Below are 27,745 nucleotides of genomic sequence, written 5' to 3' on the forward strand. Positions count from 1 at the left end.
ATGCTGAACAATTATAGTTAAAATCTCAGAATAAGGCAATATGTTGAGGAATTTTTTCATTAGCTGCGGCTCCAACATCTAACACACATGCTCTTTGTTATCTCATTAACTGCTAGCAAACCACAAAGGTGCACGCTACGTACAACATGCTGCTCAAATTAAATTGTTGGAAGGAGGATAATTAGAGAATATAAAATTCGTATTAGTAAAATGAGATGCATAAAAGATGTTAAAAGGATTGCATTCTCGTTAATACTCTGTTGTATACCCATCGCTCAAAGTAAAATAAAAGACATATGCTTCATAAAACATACTATTACGTCATTTGGTATTAACATAGCTTTCTACATCCTTAAGAGTCAAATTCCTTCTCTGATGGTTTATAAATAAAAGTACAGTAAAGTTTTGGAAGGTTTTTAATCATTCTGTAACCTGAATGAGCTTTAGTTCACAATTGCAAGTGTACTGAATCACAGAGATTGCCCAATCTCCTTATTCTCATTAATTTCAAGGTTCCAGAGACAACTGAGATGTATTTGCTGTGAATAATCCATGTATAAATGTATCTACCAAACAATAAGAAATATCTGGTTATACATAGTATATTTGGAGACATTCTTCGGAAGAACTTAATGCAATTTAGAAAGTATTAAATTGGGCCAATACACAGAACTGGTTGGACACACTAAGCAGATTTTTACAAAATCTCTACTTGGATATCCTTCCTAATCTACATTTCATTTTTGCTGGCAGAAATGCTGAAGTGTGCATGTGCTCTACTGAAGCTGTATGGTCTATAATTATTTGCCAGAAAAATCGCCTGGATTTTTCACTGTAGGATTATTACATCAAGATCCTTAACACCACTGTGTTAACCATTTTAACTCCATTTTAGCAGGCTTGATTAGAAGCTATAGGCTATAGTTTGCCTGAGCCCAATTGTTCTCTTAATAATGCATTTCTGTTCCTCAAGGTTCCTATATCTTCAAGAAAGACTGACTTCGGTACTGAAGAAGCTGAAGACAAACTAATGCTCCACAGGACTGTTTTACTCTTTCTAAGCAACTAGAAAATTGTGGTGTAGCTATAAGACGAAAGTCAACCAGTACAGATGATCACAGAGTCGTAAAATCAAGAGAAGCTCACTGTGAATTCATCATGGATAATGGTGGCCAAGTCTAAAACTAGAAATATCTGAATGCAGATAACCTATTTCACACACCCCACTGGTTGGTCAATTGAAGATACATTGAGAAACAACTTCTAGTTGTTTAGCAATCTTCAGACAAAAGAGAAAACATTAAACCAAACAATAGAAACGTTTTACAATTTCCCAAGAGAAACTCATTTCCTAAAAGTTCCCCTGCTTGTAGTTCAAACAGGGTGAATTCTGATCAGCACCTAAAAAATTCACTTTCTAACCCTGGGAAATAAAACTTTTAATATGAGCAATGCCTTCCGTTCATTTCATACTGAGTAACAGTATTCCAGCTTCTCTGTGGTAATAAATGCAATAAAATGAAACATTAGATATAAAGTTTAAAGCTAAAAATTTACTATGCTTTCAGTGAATTCATTCTAATGAAGTTTCACAAATTTGCTTCTTAACTGACGCTTCTTAAATGATGACTAAAAAATGTCATAAAAGGCTTAATTTCAAAGGCATTTAATTAAACAGCAAAACAAAACTGTCTTTTACCAAACAAAATTAAAAGCAGAAGCATTTTTCTAAGTAAAAAAAAAAAAAAATTAAAGATGTCTGGATTAAAACAATATTATTCACTTCATTTGACCAAGTTCCCAAAAGAATATCCAAATATAAACTAAAGATCACACAGAATCATTTAATAAAATGCTACATACTAAAGTACAGGAAATTAAATTTAAGATGCCCACTACTTTATTTTGCATTCTATTGCATGGTTCCAGTTGGGATTATGTGGTACAGCTTCTGTTGGTAGTTTTAAATCTTCTTGTTCTGCTTTTTTTTGGTTGGTGGTGGTGGGTTTTCTTAGGTGGTTGTTTTCTACCTTCAGTAGTTACTCTCTGCAATGTCATAGGTCACTCTCAACTCTTACTTCCAAGTGTGAAGTATGGTGAAAACATATATAAAGGAGTAATAACACAGAAACTATGCGTGATTCCAGTCCTTCCTCCTGCATGTCTGAACTGTCAGCAGTTTTTCTCTTATATAATTCACGGTCAACAAACATCTCTGGTTTGACTACACGTAGCTGAGGCAAATAACTGGCATCCCAAATGCCAAAAATAAAGCCAGTATTCTCTTCTACAGTTCTTCTCAGTCTCACTGTAGCAATGCCTAAATGAAAACATTCTCTTTCTAGCACAACAAGGTGTATCTTTGGGAAAACAAACAAACAAACTGATTCTGTAAATATAAAAGCTCTTTAAAAGAATTGCTATCATTTTTAGCAGTACTTAGCTCTTACTGTTTGCATTAATCTCATACCAAAAGGAAATTAAATTCGTATTACTGCAGTGCTACGTGATATGCTGCATTTGTACTAGAGTGAAAACACAGCCTGGCCCAGAAATCCACAGAACACTTTCCTGTCTTGCCAAGCAAACAAAACAGGTGTCATTTCTTTATTAACGAAGCACTAAGAGATGGAGCTCTTGGTCCCTGGCCAGGAGAGCTCTCAGGATGACTAAAGGGGAAGAGTTTCAAAGCAAGTTTTATCAAGCCCATTCTGTTAGAAGTACAAAACTATGAGCTAGACTCCAAGTACAGGAAGTGAAAAATCACACATCCAGCATGAAGAACTAAGGAGCCAGCATTTCTGTTCTCCTCATCACGATGAGGCATTACCTCTCACTGTGAAATGCAAAGTACTGTCAATATTCTTAATATTCTAAAATGCAGTACTTCAGTTTCATTACAGGGTAAAGAAGTAACCATTTTATTAACACAGGAAAAAAAAAAAAAGCAAGAAAATCAAGTAAAAGACTATTATGTAAAAATTCAAATTATATTCAGACCAAAGAGGCTGTCAGATGAAGTGGTAACAGAAAAAAAAAAAGCTGGAAAAGAACTAATAGATCTTCTGGTGTTTTACACTTACAGAAAGTGAGAAGGATTTGTCTCTACAGGCCTGCACACATCGAATAATGAAGAAAAGACTGCTGTATGGCAACTGTAAAAATTTAGACAGAAGTTTGTAGGCCTTGTCTATTTCCCCAGTGTTTAAACTATCTTCATGCTGTGCAAAATGGGAGAAGATTGAAGGCAAAACATGAAGTTTCACAGTTTCTCCTACTTTATTTATTTTTAGTATTCTCTAGTTATTTGAATTATTCAATTCTTTCAATTGCTTTTGAAAAATCCAGAAGTTTCAGTAAAATACAAAAACATGCATTGTATGCAATTAATTTTGGAAGAACAGGTGCAATGCAAACACTGCCCTTACAAGCTCTGATTTGTGGACTACGCTGCCTGTGCTTTAAAGAAATCACCATCACAGTAATAACAATTTACAAATAACACAGGGAACATGCTAACATTTCCAGATCGATTCTTCCAATGAATCTGCCTACAGATTCAGCTGGGTAACCATAGCAACTAAATGTTTTAGCTTAAAACATCTTAAATGCACAGACAACAATTTGAATAATAATGCCATCACAGTTAAGGCACTATGATTTTATCAAAGAAGTCTGTCAAAAGAAAAATGACAATTAAAAGGTCCTTTGAATATCCATCCGAGCTGCTAGACCTTTTTAGGTCTATTTTAAAAAATGGGTCACAATTACTTTGTAACTTCAGGTAACCAAAATACTTCCTGCCGACTGTTTAAAGAATGGTCAGTTCTTTTGCCCTTTAAAAAGAAACAAAACACACACTGCCAGTGGTATTTTATGTGACTAAATACTGCTTTGTCTGTTTGCATGTTTTGTTTCAAAGAAGGACTAGGAACAGGTGCAGAAAAAAATAAAGAATTCAAAGCAAACCCACAGAAGATGGATCCTTTGGACGCAACAGGAATCTAAGATACTGTGTGCATATAAATTAAACACAGACTACTGCAAGCACAGAAAATGATTTCACCACCCATCACTGATCAAGTAGTGCCTTGTTGCTACCTGAGTAGTAAATAAAGCATGCAGATGAAGACTAATGTTCACAGAATTTATTTTTGTTAAAGTTGGGAGACAGAGAAAAAAAAAAAAACAACAGAAAGACAAATGGGTGAAAGAGAAACACAGATGACTAGAAAGATCATCAATATGCAATATAAATAGGTTGTATAGTTACATCAAGATAATTTATGGATGCTCCAAATAGAAAATAAATTGTAGGCATCCATATCATTCAGTTATTATTGCTAGCTGGTAATTTGCATGAAGAACTAAAGAATAACAGACTCATTAAATATATTTTAAATGGATCCCTGTCTACAAAAAAATGGTTGCAGTATAAAGACTTGTATTTTCCTCTAATCCATATGGTAAGGTGTCACAGCAGAAATAAAGCATTTTTCAGTGTGCTGTCTCACTGTGTTAAGTTAAAGAAAACCCAGGGATAACTTCTGGAACAAACAAGTGATTTGCAGAGAGCCCTGCTGCAGGAAAAGGTCAAGGAAGGTGGAGCTTTCTGGCATTTGGTCCTAAATTTCTGTAAGCTTTTCTAAAGGAATAGAAGTCACCATTGAAGGTGCAAGCTAAAGGTGAGCAGAGTACCAAAACCAGATTAAGCATCACTGGAGAAAGAGGAAGGGGAAAGCAGTGCACACTAAAACATTACTAACCGTCCAAATCCAAAAGTAACTAATGTAGAGAAGAAATACAAATCTTCCCCCAAAGGTGCAAGGATTAAATTGCTATCTGCTAATCTCTTTACATCTCCCATTTTAAAATTTCAGAATAAAAAGTAGTGAAACTTCTGTGGATACAACTCACTGATCCACTTAGCCCCACATTACTAGCTTTACAAAGAGAGAGCAAGAACATCTTACACAACAAATCTTAGCTGTGCCAATGAATTTGTTCAAGCTGTGAGATATAGGAAATATTAGGGCAGGTGAGTACTGACAGGAATTCTGGCAGCATGGCTCAAAGATCTAGAGGCTAGTCTATAGTTCAGCAATTTCTGCTGACAGAAATTGTAGGTCTTTAGATCAGATTGATTTGGACATCATCAATCTGGAACTACTTTGCTTTAGCCTTCTGGTCACTCTGAAAAGAAGCAGAAATGCACAGAAGTATACCAAACAATTGGAAAAGAAACGAGAAATGAAGATCTCAAGTCCAGACAAGGTCTGGAAAACTGAATTTCTATTTCTGTGTTGGTTTTTGTTTTTTGTTCTTTGAGACAAAAAGATTAACCATAGAAAATAACTAGTTCCATTAAAGATAATCTTTATAATGTCCTCTCAGATTTCCCTCTTACAGCAGCATGGCATATTAAGTACAACAAGTAATCATCATAATCTCAGGCCAGCTTGTATAAAAACACCTTCTGCTATTGCAGTATGCTGGAGTATGAAGGCTCACTTCAGGTCCCTGAAAATAACTGCAGGAAAGTTACTATATACATATTAATTGTGAGCTCCAAACAACTGAAGAAATAAAAAGGGAAGAGATATCTATAAAGAACCTGCTATTTTTCTGAAGAGGTATATTCATTGATAAACTCTCAGGTAAAGATCAAAAACTATTTGTTGCACTCATTTATGATTAGAGGCCATGTACCCTGAGTTTCTGAACATTAAAGAAAAGGAAGTTGTTCTGGTAGTAGTTCTCATCCATGATGTAAGCCAGGTAAATATGCAGATAAGTGCCTTCAGGAACAAGAGACAACAAATACTGCCCCCCTCAGAAGTGAAGGTATTCTCATCACTAATGTTATCATCCTAAAATCGTTTAGGTGTTAAAAATGTTTAGCTTCTTAGAGTCAAAGAGGTATCTTTGACTCATAAAAGGACTAGTCACATAAAAGTGCCTTAAAAAGTACTTGGAGTGACTACTGTAAGGAATAAGTGTGTGGAAAGTTGAGTTTTGGGGATAATTAGTCAATATATTCAGATAGAGGAGTCAAAGTTGTAGCATATAAAATCTGTGATATGGCATTCTCTCTTGAGATGCTACTGTGAAGCTTCCTGGTTATGTCAGTGTGGACACATTGTCACCAGGAGACAGAAGTATCATGACAGTGATAGCTCAGAGACCGTCTTCCTCACATGGGCAATCTCCAGTTTGCAGATCACAGGCCATTCAGAAGGTAAGACACAATGTACCATATTAGCTAGTCATTTGCAACTTAAAAGAAAAAAATAAGTAATAAAAAATGAAATTTCTTTATCTTAATCTTCTGAGCTGTGAAACCCATCTAACGTCAGTTATTGGATAAAAAAAATTCCCCTGAAGAACCAAATGTACAAAACCCTTGCCAAAGGAAACAGAGTGAGACTGTTTAAAGTTTGCCAGAACCACAGCAAAAAAATGGAAAAGTGAGTGAAGAGGAAAATCCAAACCACCTGCTAGTAACTGGCAGCATCTGTCATTGCACTGAGAAGCAGTAGCACACGAAGGCAATGCTTGCCAAAGCACTTGAGCTGGAAGCAGTGTGGCACAATTCATTGACTTATTTGTATCAACTACAGAATATTAATCAAGCACAGCACAAACTTTTGGGAAGCTTTATAGAGATCTGTAGAATATTCACTGTCCTCTGTATTAATGATTAAAGGTTTGGTGGAGGTTGACCCAAACATTTATCCCTAGATAAGAAATAGAAGCAGCTCTCACTCATGATCAGATGTTAAGGAGCATTTCTTGCACCATAACCCTCCTCCTTCTTTTGTAGGTAGAGCATACAGTAGTCTCTCAAGATGAGATCTTTTGCAGGGAGGTAAATGGTTGTGGATGTAAAAGGTCCTCAGCTTTCAGTAAAGCTTACTTACCGGATAATGAAATTTGGGAGACCTGATCATTTACCAAGCTTATGTCTTACCTATAATTGTGTTTCTTAACTTAGAGACTAAAGCAAAAAGGTAGATCCTCCTCCCTAGAGAAAGGTGGATGAGCAAAAGGTAATAATCCTGTAAACCAAAGGTGTTTTAAGGTTACTGAAAGGTTTCCACTTCAAGGTTGGGTTCTTTTTAGTAGAAATTTAAGGCTGATTCACCTCTCTCAGTGGGAAATAAAAGTCTGGTAATTTGGTCAAGCAGGGATACAACCCAGAAATATCAGTCATTACTTCCTATAACCTCTATAGAGAAATAGACAAAAATATATTTGTTAGAATAGAAACTCTGGAGAATTTCCAACCTCAAACTGAGGCAAAAAGTAAGTTGGGGCAGACCCTGAAACGTGACAGTGATCATGAAATCTGACAAGAGCACTGATAAAGAGCTCAGAACCTTGCGATCATTTTGTGATTGTGCAGACGTGTTCAATTTTTCCTTCAAATACAGCAAATGTTCCCTCCTTACTGCCAGAACAAGTACATCTCAAACTATCCTCTTTGCACATGGAGAATCAAAGGATCCAAGGTTTTCTCTTGATTATGAAAGGACCTGACATGCATACTCCCTAAAAGATGGTAGAAATTAGGTCTCTTGAATACGAGCTTTATTAAAGATTAATTTTTAATATATTATTGGACATAATTTTCTCAATCTATACTTGAGGTCCCAATACACAGAGCACTTGGATAGCATAAAGATTTCATCCAGATAAAAGAGGAAGGTGACGCTTTCTTTTTAAGAACTCACAGATGTGGAAGATATGCTGTACGCTGCAGTCCAGATTTCAGCTCACAGCAAAAAACACACATGAAAAGGGACAAATCACATACATTATTATACAGTTACATATTATGCAAGCATGTAGACATAAAAGACCACATTCAGCTTAATATTTCTGGGAAAAGAGTCATCTCCTTAAATGCTACCATAAATTCCGAAATCCATATCCTCATACCTTTGCATATGCAGTAGTTTTAATGAACCATTGTTTGAGGTACTTCTGTTCCACTTTTGCTCCCGAGCGCCACGAACAACCATTGTCATCCACCTGTTCATTAGCTAGAACGGTTTGATCTACTGGATCCCAATTCACCAAGGCCTGAAACCATTTCAGGAAAAAATATTTTAAGCCGCTATTTCAAAAACAGAATCTTACTTTTTAGATAACAGAAAGATTATCCAGAAACATTTTTGGGGTTCCTATTTTCTACACTTTTATAACATCCATTTGCATCAGCAATACAGACTCAAGCGACCGTATTTTGAATGTTTAAAAGAAAACAGCAGTTTGCAGCATTGGCCTGGTTTGATGGCTAAGTATTCCAATTTCCAATACTGCAAATTGAAGTTTGATGCTTAAAAGTTGTCCACCACTAATCCAAAGGTGTTGAGTGAGACTGAAGGGGATAGATGACTGAGGATATACAACATGAGAGGAGATTGTCACACAGAACTATTACACTGAAGTGAAAGACCTGTTATTTTCCACACATTTCTTGTCAGTTGTGTGAATTACTTTTGCAATCATCTTTCTTACCAGTTACCAATACAAATGTATTAAAGAAAATTTAAAGTGAAATAAATACTAGTGTTGTATTCAGACATGGTGGGGAGGGAGTAAAAGCAAAACCTTCCCCTCGCAGTACCGAACAAATTAGCTGATCATTTATGATAAAGGGTGTAAAATCACACACAAAAACCCTCAGAGCACTGACAGTCATTCCAGAAGTAGCATCAATGACAGACAATAACTAGAAAAAATGAACAGATAGAAGTGATGGTCTATTAAATTGAGTTTTACCTACTATTCGAACAAAATCAAAGTTAAATCAGCTTAAATAAAAAGCATTAGCACCAGCTCCAGAGCACTGAAATACATTACACATTATTTAAAATGTTTACACTCTTTGGGTACTTGGAGAACTTACTATCTCAACCTATGCACATTCTCTGCTTTGGTATTATTCATGTTTCATCCATTACTGACGACATTCTGAAATGTCAGTTTCCCAACTGACAATGCTTAATTGCAGTTCTGCTGTGCATTCTTACAAAAAGTAAATACAACAATCACTTCACAAACGTTTTGGTGAGGACAGAAGAGAAAACAGATATACAAACCCTATATTTCTGAGGAACGTTGTTGCTATTTTTGTTATCAGTATAGCTTACACTCATTTACACAAAATTCATTATGAAAGAATGAATTAAAGTCTTTTTTTTTTTTTTTAATAAAAATGAACTCATTTTCAAATCAAGCTTGAATGAATTCAACATATCACCGGAATTTGAATTTGTCTACCTTCCACTTATTTCCTGTCAATAACATTATACAGTTTTTACAACAGCCTTCAAAAAGTTTATTGGGAAATCATAAGTGATCAATACATTCTGCTATTGTAGACCTATTTCCTAACTTTCAGAACACAAGCTTTTTTTTCCAGTAATGATGCAACACATTATGAAGTTGGCTTTAAAGTTAGGATCCTATCATTTATAAAGACCTAAAAAATGTCATGCTAAGTTAAAATAACATCAGGAAGTAATAAAATGTCAGCTGCATGAGGTAATATCAGCATTTGCTTTTGTTAAGTTGGTTATGACTAGAAGTTGAAAAAAATACTGCTTTTGTTTTGATACTAGGTAAGCTTGTGAAAACTCTGGAAATTAACCAAACTGATTTATGCAAGTATAATTATTTAGCCTGACATATTCTCATGATTCATAATAGCAAAATTTATCTAGAGAGATAATCCAAAGCATAAAGCAAATACATATGTAAGAAATGCACAGCTGAATGGCCTTACCATGAACTTTTAGGCTTGCATTTTGGTCCTTCCATCTCTCAGAGCTTTCTGACTAATATTCAAAACCTGGATATTAAATTAAACCCTTAGATCCTACTTGTACTTCACAGAGGCAACCTTGTGAAAACAACAGCCTCAAACAGTAGCTCCAGGAAGTAACTACATTTCACCAATACAACGAGAGCACAGTGTGAGAGTGCACATCTCACACAACTTATTTAGATCTGCTCTCTACACCAGGTCACAAGCTTTTAAGATAGGATTCATCTCATCTAACCTCAGATGTCAGAACTCCAGACAGCATAAGTATCATCTCCAGGTTTGGTGACCATGGTACTAGACTGCAGGTACCTAATCAAAATAATCAATACAGTCTAGACAGCAATTCATCTCAAATGAAATGAGACACACTTGGCCAAGTCAATACTCTCCACAGTACATTGATCAGATCTGTACCGTAGGAGGGAGAGTATTTTGCTGTGGTGAATTAAGACACACTGTCTCCAGAAGCTGCAGCATCCAGACAGGCACTGTTAGCTCTCACTAAGTCCAGCTCCCAGACATGCAAAACTTGTGTCCCAACCAGAAAATTTTCTTGCCAGGCATGCATACTCCTGGAGTGCTAACCACACTAATACTTAACACATATCATTCTTATCTCTATAGTAAGGCTATCAATTATCTCCTCACGCCTAAAAGAAATTGTAAAACAGGAGACTTCAAGCTGTGCAAAAGTACTGCCTAATGTATACTGCAGGTATGCTGAAGACACATGATAGATGTATACTTCAAGGATACGTGACAGCTTGAAGAGACCAAGGGTTATGGGCTATACCTCTGCCATCTGTTTTCTGCCAAAAAGCAACCGGTTTCTATTCAGAGATTACATTTCCTACAGGTTGACAGATGCTGATTTAAGTCCTCAAAGCACATGCAATCACTGGTACTCAAACACCACCAAAATCCCTCAACAGTGGGAGCCTGCACAAAAAACTGCTTTTGTGTATCTTCTAAAGAAGCTGCAAGTCCTGAGCTTTTCAGATTCACCTCAAAAAATATATATCTATAGATAAAAAAATGTAAATCCTAGCTTTTTGATAACAAACTTTTTTTATTACAAAAAAAAAAAAAGTAAAGGAAAATACAGAACAAAGAACAAACAAACAAACAAAAAAACACAAAACAACCAAAGTCTGCATGCTAGGACACACCAAACATTTGATCTTCTTACTAGCTGTCATTTAGGATCTCTGAATATATCCTGTTGACATAAATAGGAAAAATGGATCACGAATACCTCATCTTTCCAACATTTCATCATCAACCTCCATCTCTGGGTTCGCAGCATAACTAGATTATATCCTCTATTATATCCTGTAGGATTTTCTGGTTCCCATACAATACAGTGGAACCTTTAAAGCTAATTTATTAGTTTCTGCTTTAGGTTAGGAACATTCACTAAATTGTAGCTTTGTTTAGATGCAGCTCAGTAGTTCAGATTCAGGTATTCTGGAACTGAGTTTCTTTGGCTAGATAATTCTTCAGGATCTAATTTAGCACCTTTGTTTCACCTCCTGCTTAAAGGTTAACTGAATTATTCTCTTTTGAGATAATCTCATGTCATTCATAAAAATAATATAAAGTCCAGAATTTATTAATGCACTTCCAGCTGAAAAGCAGCTGTGATATTCCTACAGCATCTAGTATTTCTGTAATATGTTACAGGTCACAAACAGGGCTCAGGAATTAGATGGTGAGACACAATGTCCTATTCTCCTATCCAATTCTACCAGTTCTGAGACAGCATCACAGTACTATAATGCAGTCAGTCTCAGTACTGAAGAGACTCTCCACGATCCTGTTATCTTCTACATCTTCAGGAGAGGAAAGTTAAGACCTAGAAAATTTTGTACTGAAGCCAGAAAATCAACTAATGGTAGTTAGGTTCTGATCCTGCATTTCAGTGTAAACATTTCTGGCTTGACATGCTGTAATACCCACTCATGTTCATGACGCATAAAATTCATTATATTCTGCAGTGATTTAAAACCAAACAGAGCACCATAAATATCTAATCACTTAATGAATGCAAATGGATGATCCAGAAATGCATTCAGAAGTACTGATCTAATAAGTGACTAGAGCTAGTGCAGTACAAATATCACAGGCCAAAGTTTGTACCTACCTCTTTTTGATACACTATCCCAGATTCAAAAAGCTTAAGAAAGAGGTATTGTGTCCATTTGTAGTATTCTGGTAAACAAGTGGTTACTTCCTGTAGAAATGAAATAAAAATAGCTGAAGCTACTCAGTATCTTCTTGGAGCATTTCAATTTAAGCAATTAACTCAGCAATGTATATTAAATGCCAAACAGAAAACAAAATGCATTTTTGGATAATGTTTATTATGAGCGATACTCACCTGTACACAAAACCAGAGTGCATGGGCCTTGGGCAGGTTAGACACTGCACAGCAAGGTTTACTTGTTAACATAAAACAAGGAATAAAACAACACTGTAATATCAATGCTGATAGATAGGAGAGCACTAGAATGGAACTGACCACAGCTGACTGAAGAGGGAAACAGCCAAATTAGGAAGAAAAAAAAGCAGAGCTATTCAAGAAGTCATCTCAGGCATGATGGCTTTTTCTCTGTTAAGTATTGAAAAGCAGGAAGAGCTGTTGGCTGTTCAGAGACAGCTCAGAGCTGGCTATGGAGAGAGCAGAGCAGTCTGCAGCTGAACCGGTGCCTGTAGAGGACAGAACAGCACTGAGGAAGTGAGGTGCTGACAGGAGATAACGCTGGGCTGGCAGGCAGGGAGCAGGGGGTAAGACTCCAAACTTCAAGATGGAAGAGCTGTGAAGGGTATCTCACAAGAAGTCACAAGTGCAAGAGAGAAATAAAGACAGATAAAAATAAATGACAGCATAAAAAAAGAGGAGTGGGCATTGAGGAAACAGCAGGTAAAAATATCAGATAGTACTTTTTTTTTCTTTTAACTTGCCAACATTTCTCAAGTTTGTTGTAAATATTAATAACTAAAACAATCTACCTACCAACACCTACAAAGCAACAAAATGCATTTCAAATAAGCACAAGTACACAAAGCTTACCAAAGCACGATGTGATCACTGACTCAATGCTGTGTACACTAATGCAGTGCTTTACAGGTGCACGCTTTCACCCACGTGTTTTAAAGTTTGGTCAAAGTGAAAACAGCCACGTAATTCAGCACTGAAGTCCTAATTGCCTCCTAAATATGCAGCAATAACCAAAACACATTTTTCCTGTCAACACCTTTTCCGTTTAATTTGTGCTTTTGTAAAGAAGAAATATTTCAACAAATTTTGAGTCACTGGCACTTACTGAAGTTGAAGATAACTCCTGTACTGAAGCTCAAGGCAACAAGAATATACCTTGATGTCAGGCTTACAGGGTTTTCAGTATGCCAGCTAACTAAGTGCAAAATGAATATGTTTATCAACAAATTTATCAACAAATGGTACTACAGCATCTTTCACCTAGGCTTTCCCATCATCTAAGCATCCCACCACTGTGACAGATGACATCAGCAATAGCCTCTGCGGCTCAAATGACATCTGAGACACCCTAGTATAAAAATTTCACCACATCTACAACTTTATATTCCGAAAAACTGCTGAAACACTGCTTTGAACAATTACTATGACCTTTGAGTAGATACGCCTCAAAAGTGAGTTGAAGAGGCTTTCCAGACCAGAGAGAGACATTTAATGGCAAGTTCTCAGCACAGCATGCAAAGGCTTAGCCATAAAAAGCAGCTGCTTGATTAAGCCCTGCTCTCTGCACTTAAAAAAATAAAGAAATCTAGCTTATTCCTTTTCAACTACGCATTATCCATTTGACCATATGTACACGTACACACACACACGAATGTTATGCACACATTTTGCCTCCGCAAAGTTAGTTCTGTCAGCGTGATGCTGCTCAGGCAAGGGAGTTTCATCTCTTAATACCAGAAATCCAAAAGAACAGAGACCACTCCTTGCAGTACAACGTAAGGTTATGTGAGCAACAGGTAAACAGAGAAGACAGCCAAAGTGAGTTGTCACATAAAGATGAACTGAGCTTTGTCCTTCTGGTCCTGGCAGGCAGATGTGTGTAAGAGATGGCATTTCTCAGGCTGAGGTACACAGAATCACAAGTCCGTGCTCTCTCACAGTTGTAAACTGACCCACGTTTTAGAAAGGAATGCAGCAGAAATATATCACCGAAGTTAATTTGCAGTCTGGTTGCTGCAAAATATCCAAAGGTCCAAGCAGATCACTCAAGCTCATCACTTATTTAAACCTATAGCTATGAAGACTCAAAGCAACAGATGTTGACACAGAAAGAGAAATGACGACACTGCCAAGCAATATGAGCAAGCATTTATGTGACTGTTGCTGTTAACAAGTCAGCAACCTCCTTACAACCTAGGAATGTCTTTTTTTTTTCCTCCTACAATTTATCACATCAAGATGTACAGTGAAAAATAATTTTTCCATGTATTCTGGATTCTGATTAAAGAGATAATGTCTGGTAAAAAGCTTCCAGTTGGCTGCCATCATCTTAAGTTCAAGTGACTGGTAAAGTTTCCATTTAAGCTTCATAGGCATGACAAACATTTGCAATGCATTAACAGAATTGACCTAGCTGAGAAATGCAGAGAAGGGTTTGTGTAAGGGCTTTACAAAACAGCATGATGGGATTCATCCAGCCTTTTAAGATGTCTGTGTGCTGAGCACTAGCAAAACAACAAACATTTATAGTCCTGTATCATAAAGCAGATCAGTGAATATATATGAAAAGGATATTAGCTCATTTATTCCAAAGATTAAATACACACTAAAACCCAGAACCCTTCTTACAAATATGAAATACATTGCTCTGCTGTCAATTGCATGTGCTCTTCAGAGATCTGTGTCAGATTGAGAGGCAACCCATCACCACAGCACCTGAGAAGGTACCACAAAACCACAAAGAGGAGTGATGTCATCTACCCTCTCCTTCCCACCCATTTTCTCCTTTCCTCCTGTCAGGTTGCTAGCTAAAATATGTATCTGCTGCTGTCACCAAAGCTGATCTTTTAAGCTGACCACTGCTTATTGTTACTTCTCCTTCACCCAACATGAATGACACAATTAAAACAAACCACCTTCACAAGTGGCCTGCTTCCAAGATCAGCAGATGTTGCCAAGGTACGCTGAGAAAGAACCTTTATCCCCACACCAACAACTACCTTGCTTAATCCTGTTCTGTCGGCACAGCAATCTGTCCCAGACAGCGTGAGGAAGGGGTCAGTGTTACAAGCTGGTATCAACATGCAGATACAAAGGTATATTTCTTTCTGCAAATACATTCTCAGCTACAGATTAACAGGCATTTTTACTGTGACAGCAGTGAAACTCCATAAGCACCTGGTTCCCGTTGAAGCGAAAGAATCACTCACCAGGAAGAGCTGATACAAAACTGCAGCTGCCAAACAATGGTAAAGACAGCAGAACAGAATTTTCAATAAGAAAAACCAAGTTGTGAATGGCAAATTTTTGTCATTAATAAAATTGTTCAAATGCCCTGTCTTAAAATTCATCATTTATTCTAAATCTGCCACATTCTTACAACTGCCTATTTTGTAGCTAAAGAAAAAGGCTATACCTTCAAGCAACTTCCACAGCTATTCTTTTTTTAATATAAGTAATATTTACAGACTACATAGAAGTGTTTATTTGCCGTAAGATCCACCTGTTCAGTGACACTAAAAACAAAGATAATTTCCTCATTTATTACTAATCACTTTGTTTCTAGCACTTACACTAGACTGAAGACAGCCATGTTACACTTGACTAAAAAGACAAGAGGGAGAAAAACTGAAATGGATTTTTTCAAGATCTGAGAAGATTAAATATCTTTAATCTCCCATTTTTCTGATTTGGTATTAAATATGGCATATATCACCTAACTGCAAGTATAATTATTGAATTTTTGAACGCTTAGAGTTCAACTGACATTTCTAAATTCATTTGAATATTTGTATTTCAAAGGCCCACAGTTTCATGCATTATTAGCCACAAACATCATGCAGTTCTTACATTTTAGAGCACAAAAAAAAAAAAAAGCCTTATATCAATGGCACCTTTTTCTATTCAATTACAAGTAGGGTGACTGATTATCGGTGAGGGGTGGATAAGAGGAAAATCTAACAGTTAAATCCCTGCCTGCCGTTACATTTCTGTGTGTGCTCGGGCAGAATGATAACTTCAAAACAAAACAAAAATGTTTGAACAGTGAGAATTTACCAAAGGTTTCTTCTTTTAAAATGCACAGTGCAGAAGGGCAGTGTTGATCATAGTGAAAAATGCTGGCAGTACAAGCTGCCTTTTAGAAGAAAGTTACATAAAAGGCTGGTAAAGTGATGAATGAGAGGTAACGTGCATTCAGCCTGATGGCACCGCTGGGCAAAAGAAAGGGAAAGTCATACATTGCCTGCCCTTGGTGCTGATGATACAAATCTTCAGAAGAATTTTTACGTGCAGTTGTTGAATATAACCTTCAGAAGAAGTGAGAGGCAGTTTGCAGCGCTGTCTGGGGTGGTATTCTGGGGAAATTTGATCAGCAGGAAAGACAAAATTGTTGTTGACTTAAAAACAAAACGTTTTTTTTATTTTCCAAGTGCTTTAATGTCTCTCAAAGACATTTTTTTCCATCCTTAAACTGCATCTTTTTAACCCTGGATCTGCAGGTTCACAATAGAAATGTTCTCTCTCTTATTTAGCTTTTTATTACTTTAAATCTTTCTCCACAATAATACTGTTTTTGAAAAAATTACTATTTGACACACTTAAAATACCTACATTTCAGAGAAATAATGTCAGAGCAATATCAGTAATTCAAGCCTTCTCTAAAGCAAAGTACTTACAGAGCTTTTTTAATGCATTTAATTACATTGTAGTTTGCTTACGTTTTCTATTTAGCAGAAAAATTTTCAAGTGCCTTTGTAACCTGGCTTTCTGAAACAATCTCACAAGTTTTTATGCTGTCTTTGTGGAGCTTTGCTGGTTAAGTAATTTCACTGACTGCGACAGCACAGAAATCAAAATGAGAAAGCATTTTTAAAGAGAGAACAATGAGAACAAACAGACGGATAACAAGAAACTTCTATTATCCAGGAGAGCTGGGATTTGCTCACAGTAATTTTACCAAGCAAAAAAAACCCAAACAAACTAGGCTTCATACTCCTAGGCAGAACTTTCTTGAACATCAGACATGACTTTGTAAACAGTCAGCTTCCTCAGCACAGCTCCATGCACTGAATATTCCAAATGCACTTTTTATTCCTTTCTCATCTTTTTTCCCCCCCCAACATTTGTAAAACGTACTGAAGTTTTGCCCACATCATCTCAGCTGGCCCTACAGGATTCTTTGGCAGCTATTACAAAATTCCCATGCTTTACAAAGACAATTCACCCCACACTTAAATAGGGGCTGTGTTTCCCCTAGCAGGTACTTGCTAGGTGCTGCACTTTAACAAAATGAAGGAGCACGCTGGAAAAAGACCGATGGAATTTGATTAAAAACCAACTCCTGTTTTGCACAACAGTCTCAGTTAATTAGACTAACTCATATCAAAGATGTTTTTCCTCTCATTTTTCATAGGCGTCACTAACACTGTTGGGTTTGTTTGCAGTGTCACAGTATTTTGCAAGCCACTGATTTACTGCCAGACAAATATAGAATAACAATAAGAAAATATTCCTTACCTCAAGGAGCTCACTTTTAAGGTAAGTACCTGCACAGCACGGTGCACTGCTGTGCAAAGATGCTCGAGTTAGCCCAGCAGCAGTACAGTTGAGACAGTAAGATGCTCTGCTCAGTTTAATTAGCCTTGCAGAGAAGCAGGCTTTAGCAGCCTGGACTATACACTGCTGTAACTTAAGCCATTGCTTTCCAAAGACATTCTTTGACCTAGCTTAAACATCTGTGCATTTAATTTAATAGTATACTGTAATACAAGGTACAATAGGTATGTTTCAGGCATCATACATTTTTTGCCTTGATTAAAAATCTCTCTGTTTCTAATGGTTACCATCTAGGTCACTCTCACTGCAGTTAATAAGGCAAGCTTTCTAGGTAAAATAAAACTTAAGGAGTAAAAATGCAGGCATTTCACTGTGTTTCAAAGTACACAGGTTAGTTGTTTTAAAAACTCATCTTTCAAAAACACAGACTACATGCCTCTGAAGCATTCTGAATTGTTTTAATTATACAACTGTTAAAAATGAGCTTAGTTGTACAGTATTAATGCCCATTCCAAATATATTCAGAGGCTTCCGAAAGCTCATTAACTATAACATGGTTTGCTAGGAAAGTGGAGGTAGGTCTCAAAGAACAGGCACAGGGATGACAAATGAGCTTTTCTTGTACACCTATACTTCCTGACATGGTTTTCATTACTATCAGTTCTCCACCTCTTCTTCAGAACATAAGGGTCACACAAGGGTCTGTATACACCAGTGAACTTCCCAATTTTCTTCAAAGGCACTCTAGGACATCCAGCTCCTGTGTGTTCCATATGCACATACTGATACGCACACATGATTTCACCATTTCATGCTATTACTGTATTACACATAAAGAAAACCTCTGAGAAAACAACACGTAAAACTTAAGAAAATAATTGCCAAGAATGTGTGAAGTGAACCTTCAAAGAAGATTTCTTTTCAGAGCAACTTTTGTTACCAAGAAAACTGGAATTTTTATGAAAATGCTCTTACTGAACATCTTGCCATATATATGACAAAGTACTATTTCATTTTAATGTAGAAACACACAGAAGAAAAAACAACTTCACCTTCTCAATTAACTACAACAGATGATAGGTTTCATACTGCCAGAAAATTAATCCTTTTCCTTTACAGAGCTACAAAACTGTAATAAAAAAAATCAAGATTAGCATCTCCATCAGGCTATTCAGAATCATATTAAGGTGATAAGTAACGATTATTGCTAAGAATATAAAGTTAGTGACTGCGGCTGATTCACCAGTTAATGCAATAACCCTACTATGATTGCTTCAAAAATTAATTTCTTTCATTTTTATCTTGAAAGTGAGATTAGCTATGACTGGTTGTGGTGGGAAGGTTTTTAAGGTGAACGTCTGACCCTCAAGCATTAGTGTTTTAAATAGAATTTCTAGTTTCCAAAGCGGCCGTGATATGGACAACAGTGATAACGCAGGATTGTCCTTCATGTTTAAAAGAACATAACCAAACTCACATTTTAAGGCACTAGCTTTAAACCATTGACTATATTATAAAACATATGCACTGAAAGAAGCACTCCTCCAAAAAAATGCATATACACCTTAACACAAGTATTCTGCTTCATAAACATCTGTTTAGGCTATTACTTAAACTCCTAACAAAGAAAATTGCTACTGTGAAAGCAGCAAAAAAGTGGAGAAATATCCAAGTGTAAACACAAAGTAAACATGAAATCACTTCAAGGAGAAGAAAGATTCTCCTACAGTTCCACATAATCAGATTATGTCAATATAACAAAGGTGACAAGTTTGATAAGTAGTATCACAGAAGGTCTATTTACCACTTCAATCAAATGCAATTTTACAGCTTACAGCAACAACCTAACCTGCTCACTTTCAAGGCTTCTATGTTGTCATGTTCAAAATCTTAAAGTTCCAGATTTTGCAGTATTTTACCACAAAAAAACAAAACAGCATACTCTAGAAAAGAAAATCTTACCCTTTCCCAAGTGAAAGACAGACCTAGTGCATCAAACTGTTCCCTCATGTGTTGAATATTACTGCAAAAAGAAAAAAAGAGAAGTATTCATTTACAATTACTCACATCATGTGACTGCATTTAACATCAGGTGCCTGTAAAACTCTGAGAAACCAAAAAGTACCAGTTAACATCTACACACTATTATCTCTCTACCAATCAAGTACAATAAACTGTCAGAATATTCATCTTAAATAATAATTTTAAAAATCACTATTCTGGTATGTATCCTGGTTCCATTTCAATGGCTGTGCATACAATTGTTCTGTACATATTTGGATGCAGGTTTCAGATATACCCAACAATTCCTTTCTGTACAACACATCTTCTGTCTGGTATTGCTAGGAGTGCGGAGCTCCACTTAAACCTGAAAAGGTTTCCCAGAAGAGTAATATCAGTACAAGCAAACAAGAAAATCTTACAGAGTCACAACTTCCAATAGGAGAAATTGTACCTTCAGTAATACTGCTTACAGTAAATTCCCACTCAAATTACCTACTTAAAAATATCAAATTCCAAGGTATTCTCACAAAGCTTCTGCCTCTACCCTGATTTTTGCTAACAAAGGCTTCCTTATGTTTCATTTAAGCAATACCACCTTCATCAGTTTTTTTCCCTGACTTCAAGAATGTAAGGAGTAATAATCAATTGAAGCTCATTTTTAAGTCACCTCTTTAGAACATGATGACGATCTGAATTTTGCTGCTCACTCCTGAATCAAGGAAGCTGAGATGTATACGATGTTCCCCCTTTCAAAGAGGTGTCAGCCTCTATTCCATGGATGACTAAAACGTGTCCCATATTACAGCTCCACATACACCTGTCATGTCTGCTGCAGGCTTCAGAAATATTTAGGACAGAAGACAGTGGATAAGATAGATGCACTGACTAGAGTGGTCAGAATTTATCCTGCCTGTACGATGAACCAATTTCCTTCCTTTGTAAAATCACACATGCCAAAAAAAAAAAAAAAAAAAAAACCTACAGAAATTATTTTCTTGCTTGGATGTTACAATCAGTCCCAATGATGATGTGCTAACTTGTCTATGAGTTAACTAGCAATATTATAACTACAATTGAGACAACTGTTCTTTCCAGTACTAAATTTTAAAGGGAAAATTTTACTTCCCCCATGAAATATCTTGCACATTAACTACTAGCCAAATTGGTTTAAACATGTGAAATAACAAAAAAAAAGACACTGCTCAAGCAGGGTCCTGCCACACGTTTCCATGTGATCCCGCTTGGATGAAGCAAGCGGAGCTGACATGGCAGCCAACTACTGCCCAGCCTCTGCCCCCACTGGTTCACCATTTTTCTGCTGAGCTCATTCAGCTCAATTAGCCAGCAAAACAGCTTTCTTCTGAGTAGTTTAACAAGATGTCCTGAGTACCAAAGCTACTATAATAGGTGAGGAGGCAGTGAGGAGAAAACCCTGGCCTTTTTGTAGTCAGCAAGTACACACGTCAGCCTAGCTCTCTCCAGACAACAAACTTCAATCTTTATGCCTTATTTGACATGTAAATACAGATCACAGTAATGCTCCTTCTGGTGAAGACTCTGACAAGATAATAGAGTTAAAAATGAGCCATTTGGATATAATAGATACATTGATTTTTACAGCTTAGCTACAGCAGGCTTGTTAAATGAAGATAGAAATCACCAGCCTACCCACCATACTCTTCAGAAAAATAATAAGCTCCTGTAACCAAAGCACTGTATTTGTCCAAAGCAACACACACTGGTAGCAGATTTTTTTTGCTGAGAGTCCAGGCAATGTTTCTACATAGCCACAGGTTTCTCATTTCCTTTTTGCTACCTTCACATATGGTATAACCGATGTCTCACAACACACTGTGCACAATGGCTTTCCAGGCTTGGTCAACAAATGAAAACAATGGTTTGGTTTTCATTTTCTTTCTTTTTCTTGGTGGCAACAGATATTTTCATAGCAAGCCAACAAGAAGGAAATTTAGAAAATTGAGCATAAATGACACAGAACTTGTCTACACTGAATTACATGCATTTTCCTTAAGCTAATTCAGTTGCCACCATATTTTAGTAGGAAAAATAGCAAATGATCTTAACCAAGAATCAGAAGCATGCAAGACCTTAACAGGAACAGCATTATCTCAAGGTCTGTTCTGGGCTAGGGTAGAGTTAACTTTATTCCTAGATGCTGGTATGGTGCTGTGTTTTGAATTTAGGATGATAATAATGTTGATAACTGACATCTTAGTCATTGCTAAGCAGCACTTGCACTAAGGCAAATTGCTTCCAGCTTCTTGCTGCCCAGTGAGGAGCTGGGGGTGCACAAGGAGCTGAGAGAGGCAGAGCCAGCACAGCTGACCCAGACAGGCCAGAAAGATGTCCCATACTCTGTAGTGTTGTGCTGAACAGTAAACAAGGGGGACTTGGTTGGCAGGGGCTGCTGCTTGGGCTGGTAGTAACTGTACTGCATGCCATAGCTTTGTTTATTCTTTTTGTCCTCTTTCTTTTCTATCCCTCCTTACTAAATTGTTTTTATCTCAACCCACAAGTTCCTGATCCTTCCAGTTTTCACCCCAACCAGCTGGGGGGCAAGAGAAGAGGGGGATGCTGTGTGGTGCTTGGCTGTGTGCAGGGATAAGCCACGAGGTGCAAAAATATACCACAGCTTCAGGAATGCACCTAGAGCACAACAAACAACTCCACTTGTAAAACTAGTTTCTGAGCCTCATACAACAACGAATTCTGAGGTCTAAAGCACAAAATTTTCTCAAAATTTCTCAGCAATAATGGCTGCTTATCATTTTTAAAGACTCAGTCTCAAATGAGAAAATTAACTTCTTTCTCACAGTACTGAAAACTGCCAGTAAACCTAAACACGTAGCTCATTCTTAACTGTGTATTCGACATTAAGATTTAACTCACTTTAACAGAATGCTGATTTATTTCTTATTCACCACTTTAGACATTTGGGAAATGTCACTTTTCCAATACTCTAGCTGTTCACAAGTAATTGAGAAGAAAGCCCTGAAAATCATCTTGACACATCAAGCTTATGAAATTGAGTCACCTGCACACTTCTACAAAACAACAGCAAATTAGCCTTCTTGCTATACTGCTGTTTTTGCTCTGTTTTGTTTCTTTCTGGGCTCCACATCCAGACTTTTACACTACCAATATTCATTAAAAATCACCTTCGTGTCCAGCTTGCAGGGTGAAGACCATGCTCAATTGCTGCATTTTCTGCTGGTAAACCAAATGCGTCCCATCCCATTGGATTTAGCACCTGCCAGCAAAAAATGAAAAACACAATCTTATGCAACCTTCTGGAATGACATTAGCAACACACAAGCCTCAAAATAACCAACCATGGTTTGCATTTTAGCATTTGCTTTATCTGAATTGAACTTCTTCAAAGCATGCCCACGAGGGCTACGTCTGTTTTAAGTGATGAATATGAAACAAACTCGCTATCAACAATTTGATGTTAGAGGGGGCTCATGGTGTTACGCAATAAATCCTCAAGACTATTTCAATACTGAGTTGGCAGTGACAAAAATCAAACCTTTGTAATTTGTATGGTGGTCAAAATTAGCAGCGGATGTTACAGCTAAGCAGAATCAAATATTCACCTCACAGAAGGAAAAGAAGAAAGCGAGCAGAATTATTTGAACCAAGGGTTTTATAACTACACCTGATGTGCAGACTACTAATTGTTTCTCCTTTTGCAGAAGAGAAAAAAAATACAACATGCTCTATGATAACCTTACGTCTGTCAGATAAAAATGAGATGAGGAGGAAAAATATTTTGGTCAAGTTTTACTTTAAAAATCTGTTGTAAATATAGACTGCAGACTGACACTATGTATTTCAGGACCTCAAATAAATGAAGGCTAAAAATGTTTAACAAATATATACAGTATAGTTTTTATTGAAATGTCTCTCTCTCCTGTTAAGGTGAGAACTATTTAGAAAAACAACTTATCTAGCAAAAAAAGTATATATCCAAAAAAACTCTAAGAATTAAGACAAGAATGGTCAGTGCTTGATCTACTGTCATTAGACACACTTACATGTCAGGTAAAAGCCAGTCCCACTTTTTATACCTACAAACGTGCAACACATTCAACCAATACAATTGTAGTTACACAAGCTTAATGATACCCCTCAAATATATACTTACATAAAGAACTTGTTCTTTAGTAGCATGTAAGCAAAAAGCAGTAAGAAAGCAAGCCCAGCAATACTAATCTTATAAGCTAACTCCATACAGAAAAATCGTTTATTATAGACATGTTTATAAAGGTGCCTTTGGCATCCACTGAGCACAAAAGCAAGATAATTTAACAAATATGACTCCTAAGTATTCTAGTTTTTAATGCTGAGCTTAAATTAAACCTACAGCATATGATTATATGCAGACAGTGCAGCAATAAAACAGGTTTTAACCTGTGATCAGTCACCTCTCATGGCAGTACAGTAAGTGCCTATACAAACCACATTTTTGGTGTAAAAAATCTAATAGAAATCAAAATGCTATAATGTCTTAAAAACGTCCCCCTTTATCAGAGAGATTACTCCTCACATTACAATGTCAGAAAATGTCAGACTTGGATTTGAACTTCTCACCTCCTTGCATTTTAAGCATTCATTGGAAACATCTCATTTGGAGCCTAAGCTACTTGAATGCCCTGCTGATGCACACCTGCCCCCAGCCCTTTCCCATTCCATAACCCCACCATAAACAAAGTCATTGGTATAAAAGAGGGGGAGAAAAAAAAAAGGTAAACCTTATGGAAACTACAAATCTCAACAGAGTTTTGTAAGGACACAGTAAAGTATTACTTTGTATAGTTCAATTTGATCGTTACTCATGCTGGCCAGCTGGCTAAGGACAGGAATGACCACACAAGCCAGGTATTTTTTCCATGTGGTATACAGACCTCCTCTTTTTTAAGCCCCATTTCTTTAGCTGAACAAATGCATCCCCAGAAATGTTTTCTTTTACTGATATACATTAAGTGAGATTGAATAAAAAAGTTACTCCTGGCAAATGTCTGTAAAAATCTGGCTTTGGAATATCTGCTGGGTACAGATGGATAGCCAAAGCCAAGGCACAACAAAGCCATTTCTCACACTCATGAGCAGAAGGATGAGGAAATGACAGCTTCACTCCTGGCTGCAGGCTCCTTGACTGGGCTGACTGATGCTCAGACAGCTAGCATGCACGCATTTTATCCCTGTACCATCAGCACTAGCAGGAGTTATCTGCTCACACAGATCTTCCCAATTCTATCATGTATATTAACAATATCACACAGCGTACTCACTTATCACAGTCCAATACAGTTCAATTTAACAACCAATAGCATTCCTTGAGTTGAAGGGCTGAAGAAATATACTACAAGTTTCAGGAAGAAACCTGAATTTAAAGAGATATTAAAAATATCCTCAGATTAATCTCCAGGATAGATCTATTTATATAGTTGCTATAGAGATGAATGTAACATGCACGGTGGTTTAAAAAAAATGATTTCAAGTTCATTGTCTTCTGTACCGTGAATAGATGTGAAAAGTCTGTGAAATGCAATTGCCTAAACAACAGGTCAGCTTCTGGCTGCAAAGCGTGTTACCCACCTTCATGCAGCACTTGGCATTATGTCTTAAATTGACTTAGCCAACACAAAACAAGGCTGAGATAAACTATATAGCTCCTACAAACACAAAAACTCTCAAGAGACATGGAAGAGAAGAAAAAAATACGCTACTAACTACTAACCTGTCAAAAATTGGCACAAAGAATAAAGGAACAGTTCAATTGCCCTGCTTAAAACAAAGTAAAAATAGTAACAAAGCAATCTGGAAGACCAAAGGGTATTCCTTGAAGATCTCTAGGGCTTGGCCAAAGGTTCTAACTAGTAGAAAACATGGCTGCTCCCTCTAATACTACAGATGAACGGAAGGAAAGGAAAAAGAGAGTCATCAACTTTCTTAAATGCTGACAAATTGATTCTGACAGTGGCCTTTAAACTTCATGCAATCACGGGATCAATCTTGCTCACTGGACTGTTCTTCCAAGCATCACTTCTTCACACAGACAAGATCCTCTCCAAATCACTTGGAAAAAGGCAAATAATGAACCTATCTTGTAGGAGAGAAGCCTGTGTAATCTGAAGATGTCTGTACCAGATAAAAGAAGGCAGATTATAGCCTCACAGCCATTTTAAGATGGCAGAAGCCAGCACAGTCCCCACAGCCAGCTAGCTGTGTTTCTGCAGTCGTTCCTTCTTTGCATGAATTCTCCCTTTGTGGGCACAGGCACTGGTAGGTCCTCACAGAGAAGCAGTTACTTACACTCCTGCCTGGTTAAAAACACCAGCTTAGTTATTCACATCAGTGACATGCCATAAGATCTTTAGGAGTTTGCACAGTCAGGCAGGACTGAATATTCTCTGCCACTCAACACTCTACATTTTGCACAGGACCATGAAGTGATATATGGGCACACGGAGAACTTTTCACAAGCAGATTATTAAAAAGGAAAACAGCTGCATCTTGAAACACCTAAACCCAAAGTCTCTGAATTGATACTGGCTTGTAGCAAAGGAGTAAGGATCATTTCACAATACAGCCAGAAATCTGCCATTAATGTCTGGAGCTCTCAGTGTGACTGTGGGAGTAAGCAGAAGAATTCACTCTGAGGGCTCAGCTCTTCCTATCAGAAGATTTCCATCTGCCATGACAGTCAGCCCATCACATTGACACTAGTGGGTGAGATCAGTAAGCACGACATAACACAAAGCTGACAATGATCTTTTAACACTCAGTTCTATGCCTCCATCAGCATAACTAGGAAAAAATTATGCAGTGAATTGTTCTTAATGTTTGTGAAGAAGCAAGAATCCGACTGCTTGCCTCAAGTGCTCAGTGTGTCCGAACTCCTTGACCAGAGAGCTGATGCATGTTGCTTAAATCTAGATCGACGCATTCTAAACTCTAAGAAAGCAAGCATAAGTAGCATCAAAAATGTCTGTCAATAAATATTTATCTACGGAGTACGTGATAAGACACTTGAAAATGAAAAGGCTGCTGACTACGTGCATCAATGTAACAAAGCCTGCACACGTGCCTCTAGTTATAGTGTCCTGACACAACTGACGTGAACTAATTCCAATTGCTGATTAAATAGCTGATCCACACCTACAGGTTCCATCTTCCAGAAACCACCCCTGGCTTCAGTGGCAACTTCTTGTCATTCTCCCTGCACTTGATCTCACAAGTGCACACACAAGTGAGACAGGAAGGATGCAAGGGCAAAGGACAGCAGAGCTGATACTTCTACTGGCTGCCTAAATAAGGCTGCACTGAGCAGGCTGTAAAATCTGTAAAATCAAACCTTCACTGAATGCAGCACAGATTGACTTTTAACTGCACTAGGTAGTAAACACTGCTTACCCAGAGAGCAGTGCTCAATGTTTGGATGGTGGAGATTGATTACAAGTGCTGTTCCTCAGGGGTCAGAATGACATCAACAGAGGAACTGAGAGCACCTTCAGCAAGTGTGAGCAGATGACACCAAGCTGTGGGGGGCAGTCAACACACCTGAGGAACAGGATGCCATCCAGAGGGACCAAGGCAGGCTGGGGCAGTGAGCCCAAGAGAACCTCATGAGGTTCAACACATCCAAGTGCAAGATCTTGCACCTGGGTCATAGCAACCCCCACTATCAGTACAGACTGGGGGATGTAAGGATGGAGTGCCCTGCCAGAAAGGACCTGGGGGTACTGGTGGATGCCAAGCTGGACATGAGCCAGCAATGTGCTCTCACAGCCCAGAAGGCCAACTGTATCCTGGGCTGCATCCAAAGAAGCATGGCCAGCAGGGCGAGGGAGGTGATCCTGCCCCTCTGCTCTGTGCTGGTGAGGCCTCACCTGGAGTACTGCATCCAGATGTCCACAGCACAGGAAAGAGAGAGGGGAGATTTAGATTGGATATAAGGAAATAATATTTTACAATAAGGGTATTGAGGCACAGGAACATGCTGTCCAGAGAGCTGGTGGATGCCCCATATGTGGAGACATTGAAGTTCAGGCTGGACAAGCCTGTGAGCAACCAGATCTATCAAGGTCCCTTCCAATTCAGAT

The 27,745-nt window shown here is 37.5% G+C and overlaps 1 protein-coding gene across 2 annotated transcripts in view; it reads right to left on the minus strand.

Moving 5' to 3' along the window:
• LARS2 (leucyl-tRNA synthetase 2, mitochondrial) overlaps positions 1-27,745 on the minus strand; it is a 94,816-nt gene that overhangs the window by 53,479 nt on the left and 13,592 nt on the right. For both annotated transcript variants that reach the window (XM_048952132.1, XM_048952134.1), the window contains 4 exons: positions 22,796-22,887; positions 19,575-19,635; positions 11,979-12,068; positions 7,942-8,085 (listed from right to left, as the gene is read on the minus strand). In XM_048952132.1, the coding sequence (XP_048808089.1) occupies positions 7,942-8,085; positions 11,979-12,068; positions 19,575-19,635; positions 22,796-22,887 (387 nt within the window). The remainder of the gene's footprint in view (positions 1-7,941; positions 8,086-11,978; positions 12,069-19,574; positions 19,636-22,795; positions 22,888-27,745) is intronic.

This window comes from Lagopus muta, chromosome 7, assembly GCF_023343835.1.
Source record: "Lagopus muta isolate bLagMut1 chromosome 7, bLagMut1 primary, whole genome shotgun sequence".
NCBI lineage: Eukaryota > Metazoa > Chordata > Aves > Galliformes > Phasianidae > Lagopus > Lagopus muta.